The following is a 14,318-nucleotide window of genomic DNA, read 5'->3' as shown; positions in this document are numbered from 1 at the left end:
CTACCCTTTGTTTCCTGTCTTTTCACCAGTTACTGATGTATGAGAGGACCTACCCTCTTATCCCATGACAGCTTACTTTGCTTACGAGCCTTTGGTGAGGGTCCTTGTCAAAGGCTTTCTGAAAGTCTAAGTACACTATACCCACTGGATCCCTCTTGCCCACATTTCTTGATCCCCTCAGAGAACTCTAACAGATTGGTGAGCCACGCTTTCCCTTTACAAAGTCATGTTGGCTCTTCCCCAACGACCTGTGGTCACAGTGAGATGGTGTGTAAAGAGACAGGGGAGCGGGGGCTTGCCCGCCCCCAGCTATCACTTTACACTAGGACCAGTTCTATGGAGAGACACACACTTTGGGCGGGGCAAGGGGAACGAGGAGTGCTGGTTTCTTACTAGAGAGTTGCTGCTGAAGCTGTCGGACCAGGGCAGCCGTTTGCTGCTGCTGCTGCGTCTGCTGGAGGCCCTGGCGCTGGAACTAGAGAGAGAGAAACCTGGTGAGCGAGAGCCACTAGGCTGGTGGGGACTCAGCCCTCGCGCAGGCAGCCAGCACATGCTCCCCGTGTTGGGCAGCAGCTAGTGGGGCGGAGAAGCGGAGTGCTGCAGGGAGCAGGAGGGAGGGTCTGTGGACGGCCGGGCTGTGGCAAAGGGCTCGTCCCCTCTCGCTCTGTGACACACTTACGATGGGCTGCTGAGGAGGAAGAGCCTGCATCCCCAGGCCGGGAGGCTGGCCCTGGGCTTGTGGCTGGGGAACGGTGGACACCTGTGGCTGCTGCTGTGGTGGTGCCTGGGGCTGCTGCTGCTGCTGCTGTTGCTGCTGTTGTTGCTGCTGCTGCTGCTGCTGCTGGAAAAGCGGAAGCAGAGGAGACCGTTGGCGATGCGCCGGGGCAGGCGATGCAATGAGACAGGTGGCCTAGGGAACGCTACAGGGAAAAATCTGTGACTCAAGAAACAAACAGCGACCTTCCCTGACTGCCCCTCAGCCTGACCACTAGACGTGGTTTTCTTACAGGTGACATGGCGGAAGTGAATTCCCTCACAGGGCTCACAACAGAGCCCCGACCACCCAAATCCCTGCGTCCAGCGCCGTAACCGGCAGGCAGACGCCTCTGAAACGCCGGCAGCGGCACCCTGGCGTGGCCCAGCACAGGGAGTCGCTTGGGTCTGCGCCGCCTGCGACGTCACCACCAGAGAGCCACGCTCTCACGGGCTTGGTTGATGGTGATGTTTGGGAAAATTCTGGACCCGCTTTTTTCTTTAATTGAAAAAGCAAAGACGAAAACAGAACGGCAAACATGCATGCGACGTTGCGTGCATGAAGAAATGACTCACCGTGTGCAGGAACGACGGTTCTTCGAGCTGTGTCCCCCTACGGTGCTCCACTGAGGTGTGTCTGTCCCCCTGGGCTGCTGATCAGAGAACTTTGGTAGCAGTACCTGCTCGGCCTGTGCATGCCCTGCCGTGAGGCTACCCAGTGCTGCTCAGGTGAACCTTCCCCAATTCCCTCTCTACTGCAGAACGTATGATGAGAATTCCGAAGTAGAGGGGAGGAGGGCGGGTCGTGGAGCACCCACAGGGACACACATCTGCACAAGGTGAGTAACTTCTTCTTCGAGTAGTGTCCCTATGGGTGCTCTACTGTAGGTGACTCCGGAGCAGTATCCCCTCCTGGAGGCTGGGGTTCTGGAGTCGAGTCTATGATGGATGATAGTACCATGGCGCCGAATCTGGTGTCTGCAGCAGAGTCCCCAAGGATGGCATAATGTTCAGCAAATGTATGCGCAGATGCTAAGGTAACTGGTCTGTAGATTTATGATATAGGGATACCCTTGAAGAAGGTGACGGATGAGGAAACCGATCTTGCGGAATGTGTGAGATTGTAGATGGGGTGCTAAATTGCACATCTGATAAAAGAGTTTGATCATTTGAGACTCATTTAGAGAATTTTTGAGCTGAAATTGCTGTGCCTCTAGACCTGTCCATGACAGAGGGAAGAGTCTTGAAGATTTTCTAAAACCTCTTGTCCTGTCCAAATAAAAGGCCAAGGCTCTCCTTAGATCAAGTGTATGGAGGATGGTTTGCCCTATTATGCTGGTGAGGCTTGGGATAAAAGGTTGGAAGGTGAATGAGTTGGTTCACGTGAAATGTGGAAGTCACACTGGGAGTGAACTTCAGATGTGGTCTAAGCAAGACTTTGTCAGGCAAGAACACTGTGAAGGGGGGATGCGACCTCAAGGTTGCTATCTCCTCTATCCTTCTAGCCGAGGTAATGGCAATACGGAACGCCGTCTGTGACACTGCATCCCATATTCTTCATAGTGATATTATTAAGATATGGTCATAGCATAATTAGGATGCATTTTAGGCAAGGTAAGTCATGTGCGGCGTCATTGGGAAAGTTATGATTTGCTGAATATGATTATTCTATTTGTATGCACGTATCATTTTTGTATCTGAAGTTATGAATGTGGACTGTGTATCTATATTTCAAATGTAGTTACACCTGGATAACGCCCACTAGGCAAGATGCTTTCAGTCTAGACAGCTGGTGGGGAAGGGCCTATTCAGGTCAATGAGCCATTAGGGAGAACAATAGGCCTTAAGAGAAGCTTATCTCCCACCTGGTGAGCCTTCCTGAGAATACCACAGACAGCCTGTGAGTGATGGGTGCTATGACTATACAAGGACACGTGACCAGGCCCCATGATGCTGGTCTCCATCTTGGGATGTCAGTATTTTTCCACAGACTTGTCTGGGAACCAAGCTTTGGAACAAAGCGTTCCCACCATATGCAAAAGCTATATAAGGCAGGGAGTGACATCATCTGCGGTTCTTCACTCCCCATACAGGAAGACTCCTGGAAACATCTGAGGAACAAAGACTGAACTGGGGGAAGTACTGGACCAAGGCTAAAGGGATTTCTAGCTTGTGTATGAAACACCTGGGGATTCCAAGCTGTAAAGCAAGTGCAACTTGCCCCTTAAGAATTTGCAACCTGCTTGTATCATCTCTTAGGGTGAGAATCTGCTAATTCATACCCAATCCATTTAGTATATTAAGCTTACTTGGCGTTTTTTGTTTATTTGCTAGGTAATCTGCTTTGATCTGTTTGCTATCCCTTATAATTACTTAAAATCTATCTTTTATAGTAGTTTTTGCCTTATCTAAACCAGTGAGTTGGAGTGAAGTGTATGGAAATCATAGTTCAAGGGGCAAAGGCTGATGCATATTCCTCTCCACATGGGGTGGGGGGAGAGATGACTTTATGAGCTTATGCTGTACAGTTCCCTCTGGAATCTAGTCTACTTCTATAGGTAAGTACGATGGGTAGTCACTTTCCTAGTGTGGAACAACACTTCCTGTACCTCTTCAAGCATGATGTTTCTATGTGCTGGAACCATGAAGGAGCCAGGGTTTGAGCTGTAGTATCCATAGGTTGGGATGGAGAGTGTTTCGTTCTACAAGAGGAGGTAAGGAGTGGTTGGAAGAGTCACTGGTGGACACAGCACCAGTTGTGACAGGTAAGGGTACCATGTCTGTCTGGGCCAGGTGGAAGCAACTGGTATGATGTTTGCTTTTTCTCTTGTTATTTTCAACAGGAATTTCAGCAACAGAGGAAATGGGAGAAAGGTGTAAAGAAGGCCCTTGTCTCACGAGAGGAGGCAAGCATCCCCCATGACGTGCTGGCCAATGCCCACTCTGGAGCAGTACCGTGGACATTTCTTGTTCTGGTAAGTAGTGAACAAGTCTATTATCAGTGTCCCCCATTGTTAGAATATGTCAGAGTACCTCAGAATATGTCTGAGTCTATCTCCCACTTGTGGTTGTGTGGGAATTTGTGGCTGAGACTGCCCGCTATCATGTTGTGTACTCCTGGTAGTTAAGCTGCTGCTATTGTAACATTGTAGGAAATAAACCAGTTCCATAGCTTTAGTGCTTCCACGGTGCCTCCTTGATGGTGTATGTAATACAGACACGCTATATTGTCTGTCATTACCTTTGTGTGCGTGTCTCCGATCAGCAGACGGAAATGAGCACACACGTTCCTGACCGCTCTGAGTTCGAGTAGATTGATGTGAAGGCTTGTCTTGGATGGAGACCATTTGTCCTGCGCTGTGAGATCATTGAGATGTGTGCCCCATCCTAACAGAGATGCGTCGGTGGTGAGAAATAGTGATGGGAAAGGCTCAGTGCACGGGATTCCCATGCAGGCGTCTGCTGGTCTTTCCATGGATTCAAGGATTATTTGATTTTGGTGGGCATCAATAGGAGTTTGTCTATGTTGTCTTTTGGCCTGTAAATCGAACTGAACCATAATTGGAGACATCTCATATGAAGTCTGGCCTGAGCTATCATTGATGAGCCTGTGGCCATGTGCCCCAGAAGCTGAAGCCAATATTGGAGGGCTGGATTGCACTGTCTCTATAAGTGTGGATAGACTGAGGAACCTGTTTTGCAGGAGAAGCGCTCTTGCTCAGAGTCGACATTGGCTCCTATGAATTCTAGTCTCTGTTCCAGTATTAATGTTGATTTTTTGCATTGATTTGTAGGTCCAGATTCTTGAACAGATCCAGAGTGATATTGGTAACTTGCTGGATGTTGATGAAGGAATGCATCCTGAAGAGAAAATAGTCCAGGTAAGTGTAGATCATAATACTTTGGGAATGTAGGTGAGCTGCCACCACAGACAGGATCTTGAAGAATACTCTGGGGGCCAATGAGAGAGCAAAAGGGAGTACCCTATACTGGTAGTCATCCTGGCCTAGTGTCAATCTGAGATCTCTTCTGTGACATGGTATGATTGAAATGTGGAAGTACGCATCTTGGAGGTCAAGGGCCACAAACCAGTCAACTTTTTCTAATGCTGGAATAATTGTCGCTAAAGTGACCATCTTGAACTTCTGAGCCTTGACAAATTTGTTGAGCACTCTGAGGTCTAGCGTGGGTCTCCAACTTCACTTTTTCTTGGGTATCAGGAAATAGTGAGAGTAAAAGTCTTTGTGTCTTAGATGTACTGGTTTTATGGATCCTATACTGAGGAGATGGTCTATCTCTTGTCATAATAGGTTCTTATGAGAAGGGTCACTAAAGAGGGATGGGGAAGGGTGCTTGGGGGGGGGGAGGAGAAATAGATGGAGTACCAATCTCGAATACTCTCCAGTACTCATTTGTCGGAGGTTATCCATTCCCAAGTGCTGCGGAAAGGGTCAAGATGCCGGCATCCATAGGGATGAGAGGGGTTTTCCAATGTTGGATGATATTGAAGAGATTGGTCTGATGGCACCTCAACCAACCCATCAAAACTGTCGTTTTGAGATGGATGGCTGCGAAGAAGTAGGTTGAGGGCCCAAAGATTTCCCTTTGGAGAATCTGGACTTTTTTGCGGGGTTCATACAAGCATTGGGATGAATATATTGTGAAAAGTGGGGCTGGATTTCAGATGATGCTGATGGCCTCTCGAGCTCAGCATGTCCACGACTGAATTGGGGGGTGGGTGGGAGAAGAGAAATTCCATTTCTTTCGCCGGCAGGTAACACTTTTTATTGGCCCGTTGGCAAGTCGGTGGGACCGATGCCAGGGTCTGCCATATGAGTTTGACAGAGTCCAAGAGGGCCTTGTTAATAGGGAGAGCTAGTCTGGACAAGGTGAGTAAAATGTCCAATAGTTTATGGTGCGACTCGGTTACCTTTTGTAATGGTAGTTGTAATGCATGCAATGTAAAGCTAGCTCCTGGAAAAGCTTGAAATCATCTGCCAACGATGGAGAAGGGGACATCACTATCTCACCTGATGATGAAGATGAGAAGTTGGTCAGGGTGGAGGGGGTAATCTCCTCCTTGACTTCAGCCTCTTGTTCCCTCCTGACTGTTCAGGGGGCTTGGATGCCCTCGATTCAGTGGGTATCTCATGGGCTCCTGATAGGCCAAGCTAGAGCCATGGGAGGCACGGTGTCTCTGTTGTCTGCCAAGGATCCCAGTAAAGCCATTGAGAGGGTGGGAAAGTCCCTGGAGGTTGGTACCATGCCTGCCCATACCAAGGAGGCTGGGGGTCAGAGGGGCAGTACAGTTGAGGTACATACTGGAAATGGGTACCATAGGGTGGATGAGAGGAGTGGCAGAAGACTACGTCCTCTTGCTTTCTATCTGACTCAGCCCTTGAAAATGGGGGTGTATGTCACCGGTGAGCCTGGAGCTCTGGGTGGACTCAGTGCCGGGGCCCTGGTACCGAGTAGAGAGGAGTCCAGTGCATCAGACACCAAAACGTCGTCATGGACTGGAAATCCGGTGGTGTCACAGTCATTGACACCAGAAGCATTTAGTGGTGGTGAGATGTCTGCATCGAAGGAGTTCGCAACGCTGTCCTGATTGCGCCGTCTGCCAGTGCCTGGAGTGATGGTACCAACACTGAGGTCTGCACCTCAGGAGCCTTCTCCAGGGTGGATTCTCTCGTTTTCTCACGCCCAGGCGATACCAAGGATTCCTTGCCTGTGCCCATCAGGTCCTTAGGCAGCCCCACATGTTCTGTTGGGGCAGTAGGTACCCTGCGAGTCCCTGGTACAGGATTTGTTACCACTGGTACTGATGATACCAAGCAAGCCGAGATGGGTTTTGGCTTGGTCAGGGCTTGCTGTGGGGACTACCGGCCTTTTTCTTAGAGGCATTGTGAGAGTGGCTCATGGTTGACTTCTTAGGTTCACCACCCTTAGATGTAGAGGGTTGCGGTGAGAATTCCTGCTGTCCGGAGTCTTGGTGCAACTCCGAAGGTGGTTGGAGAGCCGCTTCCATTAGAAGAAGCTTGAGTCTCAGTTCCCTATCCTTTCTAGATCTCTGCGTCAATTGTTGGCATAAACTATACTTCTGTGGGATGTGGTTCTCTTCCATAGCAGATGCACTGAGAATGTCAATCAGTCACAGGGATAGATTATTTGCAATTGAGACACTTCTTGAAGCCTGGTGAGCCAGGCATACCCTGTTCCGGGGGGGGCGGAAGGGGGTAAAAGAAAAACTATGTTTAAACTAAAGTTTTTTGTTTTTTTTTTTTTAGCTAAATAAATAAATAAAAGATACACGAGTGAAAAAGAAAAGGGAGCTCTAAAAGATTAGAGAAACAATTAGCAATTCTATAAAAAGTAATGATCCACTAACGGACTGGTAAAGCTCCATCTCTAGCCAGGGGTGGTTGAGAAGGAACTGGGGAGGGTTTGCCCCTGCAACGCTGGTTAGCCTCGTGGCAGACTGGGGTGGGGGAGTGTGCATGCTCAGGCCAAACAGACACTGCTACCAAATTCTCTGATCAGCAGCATAGAGACTCAGATAAACCTACAGCGGAGCATGCATATGGACACTATTAAAAAGCTAGACCTTACAATCAGTTAGGGAATACAGTTTACTTGAACCCAGTAGCCCCCAAAATTAATTGTTTAAAGTAAAATTTCCCTTGTAATTCTCCATCGATTTCTATCATTTCAGGAGCAGGTGTGTTAATACCTATGTTACTGTGTAATCGATGTCATGCATCCAATATTCATCAAACCCTACTCTAAATCCTGGGAATAATCCATTTCCATTAACACACAGATTCTCCTAATCTAGGAGGAGTTTCTATCTGAGTGCTCACCTAAAATTAGCACATCACTGTCTACTGTAAGACTGCATACAAGGAACAACTAAGGAGCCCTTTGCAAAAGGAAATAAAAGCTGAATATTAGGGGACATTTTGTAATAATGAAATCTTCTAGCCCATGGGACAGTCTCCCAAAGGCAAGGCTGGAAGCCTCACCAAGGTCTACCTGGATATTCAGCTGCTTTCAACTACCTGAAAGGGGGTTCCAAAGAGGATGGATCTAGACTGTTCTCAGTGGTAGCAGATGACAGAATGAGGAGTAATGGTCTCAAGTTGCAGTGGGGGAGGTTAGGTTGGATATTAGGAAAAACTTTTTCACTAGGAGGGTTGTGAAGCACTGGAATGCGTTACCTAGGGAGGTGGTAGAATCTCCTTCCTTTGAGGTTTTTAAGGTCAGGCTTGACAAAGCCCTGGCTGGGATGATTTAGTTGGGGATTGGTCCTGCTTTGAGCAGGGGGTTGGACTAGATGACCTCCTGAGGTCTCTTCCAACCCTGATATTCTATGATTCTATGACATGTCACACTGGAAAGCCAGAGGGCTCATCTACATATAAACTGTCAGTGAAACAATTTAGCTGCCTTTACTGCTCACCCCTGTGATTTTGGGCAAGACTGTGTGCACACACTCATTTCAGAATAAGTGAAAGAACAATATGAAATATGAATGTACCCACAGACTCACACTGAACTCACTACAGGTGGGAATTACAATCAACGTAGTCATTTCCATTCCAGTTACATGACCCTATAAAACTTCTCCTCTATGGAAATGTCCTGCCCTCGCCTCAGGTTGGGTGGGGATCTCCAGTTAAAGAGGCTCATTGAGAAGCCTGGACACATCTGGCTCACGAAGAATGTCTAAAGCCGCACTGGAGAGACAAGATGGGCGAGATAATATCTTTTACTGGACCAACTTCAGTTGGTGAGTGACACGAGCTCTTGAGCCACATGCTTTGTGTGGCTCAGAAGCTTCTCTCGCTCACCAACAGAAGTGAGTCCAGTAAAAGATATGACCTCACTCACCTTGTCCCTGGAACAGCCTGGGACTGGCACGGCTACAGCTCATTGCACCAAGCAGCACTTGGCAGCGACGTCCCAGTAAAGCTCAGAGCTTAGCACCACTAAGTGCTTTGTGAGCCAGACTTCGGCCAATATTCCAAAGGCTCAGCTGGAGCTGAGAGCAGACCAATGGGGGATCGGCCCAACGGATTTTTCTACTGTGTGTGTCAGAAGACTTGCGAGAGAGAGCCAAGCGCTGCCCCAGGCCTCTCCGCCAGGCGCGCACAGCTCCTGGGGGGAACAGGAGAGACCAGCCACGCCCCTGCAGAAGAGGCATCTTCATCGCGTGTCGCACAAAGTGTGACAGCTAGTGGCGCGTCGCAGGCCCTCCACCCCGCAGCTCCGTCTCTTCAGCTAACGTGGGAGAAGGTGAAAAAAAGAAGCAGGCCCCCACTTACCCTCAGCATCTGCTGCTGCTGCTGCCTCAGGTACTGCTGCTGCTGCTGCTGCTGCTGCTGCTGCTCAGGCACTATCGGACTGGGCCGGACCCCCGACGGAACCCCTTGTGCGCTCATCGGGTTCATCCCGCTCATCACCGGCGCTGGCTGCATCGCCTGATGAGGGAACCTTACACAACAAGGAGAAGGGTCGGGGGCTCTTGCGGATCCGGAGCAGCCTCCCTAAACCCAGCCCGAGCTTCTCATGGTCTAAGAAAACCCAATGCGTCACAGCAAGCATGGCCAGAACCAGAGCCTCCCACATTACCCATTCGGAGAGCCCAGAGCACCCCCTTCGGGACCCAGGCACCCAGGATTCTCCCTGTACCTTTTCAAAGGTTTGTCCAGTCTAGGTTAAAAAGTCTCAAGCAACAGGACTCCGAGCCCTGCTCCTGGGGACAATTTCCTGGCCGTATCCATCCCCCTGAAGGACAACAATGGTGCATTGATGCCTTTCCCCCTGGGGGGACGGACAATCTCCCAGCCAGATCCATACCCTGGTCAGGGAGTGAAAGGGCACCCAGCCCTTCCCCTGGGGCAATGATTCCCTGGCCAGATCCACCTGTTTGAGAGTGACTGGGGTCCCAGCCCTTCTCCCCTGGGGTCAGGTCCAAACCTGTGGTTAATGACTTCCCTACCCTTCAGCCTGTATTTCCCCTTTCTTAATTCCATCCCTCCCCTACTAGTCACAGCCTCTTAACCCCTTTCCCTGCTTGGGGTTTACACATGTCTCTCCCCATGCTACTCACTGAATTCCCTCCTGGCTGTAATATCTTTCTGGGTCTGACAAGGAGCTGGACAAGGCCATCAGCTCAGGCAGCACAGAGGATTCCCAGATGCTGACCGCTACAGCACCAGAGCTATAGCAGGCCCTGTCGACTGGTCCTGTCTAATCAGTTACACTGGAGAAGTTCCCTGTGCAACATCTGTAGCTGCTCAGCGTCTGCAGATTGGGAGGTACCTCTGTGTGTTGCCCAGGGCGTGGCCATAGCCAGGGGCCTGCTGATGCACATAGCCACTTGGTCTCTGCTGCATCTGTCTGACGGGATCCACGAGAGCTGGGTTTGAGCTGGGATGGGAATTCTGGTAGGGTTGGCTGGAATAGGTGGGAGGTACCATTGTACTGGACTGAGGGGGGTGCTGCTGCAAGCCTATATGGGAGACGTAAGGTGTGTAACCCTGAGGGGAAGAAAGAGCCTTTGTTAAATGTGCTGGGATACAGAGGAAGTGCTGGGGCGGGGTATTTCCCACGGGGACACACAGAAATGGCCGCATTAGAAACCCAGGGCCTCATGGTCCACTTCGCCCTCTTCCCAGAGACTGGAATATTCATGACAGTTGGCAAGTGGGGACCCCAGGGGAGAACCAGGTGGCTCCAGGGCCCTGCAGCAGGAGTTCACACAGTGCTGGCTCCACCAGAACCCACTTGGCCCTTCATCCTCCTCCTCCCAGGCAGAGAAAGCCCCACTCACCTGGGAAGGCTGCAGGGCTCCATAGGAAGGGGTAGGGGCCATGTGGCGCACTGGCGGCTGCCCCAGCATTCCCTGGCCCTGCTGAAAAGGAGCACAAGACATTCACACTCAGGAACACGAAGACCTAGGACCGTCCGGCTCACTCTTTGCCATCCTCTGGGCATATGTGAGCTCCTCCCAGCAGTGGTCTGGAAGCACTCCTCAAGCCAGACAACAGCCCGTCCTCTCCAGGACTCAGTCAGACAGGAGTGTCACGGCCACATGGGACCCAGCAGTGGGCAACTGGGCTCGCAGGGACCCCACCTTCCAATCAGGACAAGGCCCTGGAGGACATTCCCAGGCCAGGCTAAAGAACAGACCTGCCTCCATTTCTGTTGACCCCACAGTCACAGTGACACTAAACCCTTCCCTCCCAGAGCTGGGCCTGGCGCCCCCTTCTGGCCCCACAGTCACAGTGACACTAAACCCTTCCCTCCCAGAGCTGGGCCTGGCGCCCCCTTCTGGCCCCACAGTCACAGTGACACTAAACCCTTCCCTCCCAGAGCTGGGCCTGGCGCCCCCTTCTGGCCCCACAGTCACAGTGGCACTAGCTCATTCTCAATGTCAGTCTCCCCATCACGGCTGATTCAATCAAAGTTGTGGGCGCACAACTTTGAAGGAAAGGAACCAAGGACCCAGATGATGCCAAATGCTCTGGGCCCTCGAGGTCACAGGTGCTATAGAAACACCAGCTACCTGAGGCAGATGGAAATGCGGGGTTAGGAAGAGCGTTGGGGAGTTTGTTTTCCAGCATGAATAAGAAAATGAAAACCAGCGAGCACAACCCAGGACCCACTGTGCTCTGGGACTACTGTGCCGCAAGGGGTGGGATACAGCTCTGCCGTACCAGCTTAGCCTGAAGTTGCTGGCGGAGCAGCTGCCCTTGGGAAACTGGAGGCTGCTGTCTGTAGACTGCTGGCTTGTAGGAAGGGTCAATTCCCATCATGCCACTCATCCCCGAAGGCAGCACCCCACTGTAGGAGGGCCGACTCTGCACCAGCTTTCCCAGGGGCATGCGTACAGGTCTGTAGGAGGTATCCAGCCGAGGGCCACCTGCAATAGGAGGAGAAAGAGAAAGGGCCAGAGTCACACACATCCAACCCACCACTGTCCCACCACACCAGGGCAGGAGCAGCTGCGAAAGGGCACACCCTGCTGGTTATTCGTCTCTAGCCAGGCCAAGCCCAGGCAGCTGTGTCTGGTTCTTACATTCGCACACCTGTCAGACGTAACAGGCTACAGAAACGGAAGCTCATGATGTAAAAGGGACTCCCTTAAAGTTGCTACCTGCAGGGTAGTAAGAGTCTCCTCTCCCCCACACATACCTGCTGGCAGAGGTTGATTCTGGGCATAGAGACCCACTGGCGACTGCCCATATGCCAGTCTAGACATGGAATTCCCAGCCTGATGATGCATGAGGTCTGCGGTCATGCCAACTCCATAGGAGACTCCTCGGCCAGGGCCCAACACAAAATCCTGCAGGAGGAAGGAGGAGTGAGAGGGAGCTGCACACCTGGAGCCTCCAGGAACTGACAACTGGGTCACAAAGCTAAAAGGCACAGGATGCTGTGTGCTAGTTAGAGCTACGAGCAGCCTCTCCTCTCCCTAGCAAGGATGCCAAGGCACACACACTGCCTCTTCCTCAAGAAACCCAGAGAGGCTCCTCTCAGGGGGAATGCTGGGAAGAGGTCCAGCGTTTCACGGACGCCTCTCGGAAAGGAAAGCACTAACCATCTGCTCCTCACAGGCAGAGCAGAGAGGGCAGATCTGCAGTTGCAGGTGGGACACAGCCCCGTGTCAGGTCCACGACTGGCAGGAAAGGCCATGTTACCTCACTTTTGTTGGCAGGCTGGTTGCGTTTTTTGCTCTTGCTCGGTTTCTTCTTGCGCTCCTCAGTGGAGGTGGCAGGATTGGAGCTGGCTTTATCAGCCTTGGCTGGCTCTACAACCTTCTTCTCTGGCTCTAGGGCCACAGGTGTGGGGGGCTCCTCCTCTTCGGGAGGCAGTGGCAGAGGCTCCAGATAGTAGCTGCGGGGCTTGGGTTTCAGGTGTGTATGATACAGCAGGAGCCTCTGCTGCTCCTCGAACCTGGACACCTTACGATCCACCCGCACAGTCCCAAACCAGCCCCAAGAGAGGGGGGCTGAGTGCTTCAGGCCCTCAAACAGATCCCAGGGGGAAATCTTCTGCTTCGTGGAGACTTGCAAACCCTTGAAAGAAAGACGAGAAAGTCAGTGAGCAACCCCGCAAGTCACTAACAGCCCCTGAGCAAGGGCACAGGGAGCCACTGAGCCCATACCACCAACTCCACTCCATGGAGCAGGGCTCCTGAAGAGCGACCCAGCTCCTCACTGGTGGTCCCTGCTCACCCCCACCAGGAAACCCTCATTTCTATTGGCCCTCAAGGGACCAGTGTCGTGTCTTTTCTGAAACAATGTTCACCACATTGTCTCCTATTGCTCCTCAATGCATCCCCCAAACCCTTCGCCGGTCTCCTGCTGGCACATAGGCTGTAAGCTGCTATGGCATGGGTCGTGGGCACACAGCCAACATTTAAATCATCATCAGCTGTACTCGTGATGTCTTGGAAGATACTGCCTGCAACTATTAATGGGTTAAACACCTTAACTCTGCCCTTCTCTGATGTGGCTATACCACCCTGAGTGCGAGGGCCCTGGCTCTCTTTGGACAGCTGCACAAAACACAGTACTTGGCAAGAGGGTTAACAAACCAGATGCTTCCAGACACCAGCACAGGCTCCAGGCATGAGGAGCCAGAGGCTGTCTGTGCACCGGCAGCCATGACTCAGAGACCCAGGAACAGGATTACTTGCCTCCTTCTTGAAAATAGAGTCAAAGCCAGCAATCTTGTTGCCTTTGGTGTCAATGAGGGATCCCTGAGGTTCGCAAGTAATGACGTCCCGAGTCTGCTTGGGAAGAGGAAGTAGCTGTCGCACTTTCTCCAGGCTGTCGGATTGTCGGTCGCCCAGCTCCTTCTGCACTAGGCAGGAGGTGGAGACAAAGGCGTCAGAGAGCCATTCAAATAGCAGCATCCAATGCAACCCACCCTACTATCACTGTCACCCCCCACAGTGCTCTGCCCCACAACCACCACTGTTCTATCACCCCATGCCCCACCAACCACTTCTCCATACCCTCTTATATCGCTGCCCCTGCCCTCTGTGCCCACCACACCATATTGCCCCAGCTCTCCATACTGGCCAGGGCCTCCTCACCCTGAGTTTCTTGACCAGGTTCATGTATGCTCGCTTGTTCTCCTCCATACTGCCCTGAGAAATGCTGGACATGTCCGCAGCCAGGGTGCCGTTGATGAGCACGCTCAGCATGTCCAGCACTGTAGTGAAGAGCTCGCTGAGGGGCAGAGGAGAAAGGCTGAGGTCAGGAGAGGGGAAGACCCTGCAGTTCCACAGCTCAGCACCACCCAGAAATGCAGGGCTGCATGAGCACCTCTGCCATCACAGAGAAAATGCCCCATTAGCTCACCTGGAGCATGCCCTCAGGGGATGGGCAGGATTGGACTCACCAGCACAGGACATCTTATAGCACACTGTCCAGACTTCAATCCCCATCTCCTCCTTTGGAAAACTGTTCCACGGCCTCCCAGATCCCCCATCATCCCATTCTCCTTGTAACCCGCCCTGGCATTCACACCCTCAAGACAGCTGGATGTGC

At 51.7% G+C, this 14,318-nt stretch overlaps 1 protein-coding gene across 5 annotated transcripts in view; it reads right to left on the bottom strand.

Moving 5' to 3' along the window:
- Nucleotides 1-14,318, bottom strand: part of MED12 (mediator complex subunit 12) — a 78,862-nt gene that overhangs the window by 5,216 nt on the left and 59,328 nt on the right. For 3 of the 5 annotated variants that reach the window (XM_077825709.1, XM_077825712.1, XM_077825713.1), the window contains 10 exons: nucleotides 13,862-13,997; nucleotides 13,460-13,621; nucleotides 12,459-12,836; nucleotides 11,953-12,103; nucleotides 11,475-11,680; nucleotides 10,589-10,669; nucleotides 10,078-10,295; nucleotides 9,078-9,246; nucleotides 680-841; nucleotides 394-475 (listed from right to left, as the gene is read on the bottom strand). In XM_077825709.1, the coding sequence (XP_077681835.1) occupies nucleotides 394-475; nucleotides 680-841; nucleotides 9,078-9,246; nucleotides 10,078-10,295; nucleotides 10,589-10,669; nucleotides 11,475-11,680; nucleotides 11,953-12,103; nucleotides 12,459-12,836; nucleotides 13,460-13,621; nucleotides 13,862-13,997 (1,745 nt within the window). The remainder of the gene's footprint in view (nucleotides 1-393; nucleotides 476-679; nucleotides 842-9,077; nucleotides 9,247-10,077; nucleotides 10,296-10,588; nucleotides 10,670-11,474; nucleotides 11,681-11,952; nucleotides 12,104-12,458; nucleotides 12,837-13,459; nucleotides 13,622-13,861; nucleotides 13,998-14,318) is intronic. The other 2 variants (XM_077825710.1, XM_077825711.1) reach the window with 2 other exon arrangements.

The sequence above is a fragment of the Eretmochelys imbricata genome, chromosome 9 (genome assembly GCF_965152235.1).
Source record: "Eretmochelys imbricata isolate rEreImb1 chromosome 9, rEreImb1.hap1, whole genome shotgun sequence".
Taxonomy (NCBI): Eukaryota; Metazoa; Chordata; order Testudines; family Cheloniidae; genus Eretmochelys; species Eretmochelys imbricata.
Note: the sequence above shows the minus strand (reverse complement) of the source record. Positions and strands in the feature narration are given on the sequence as shown.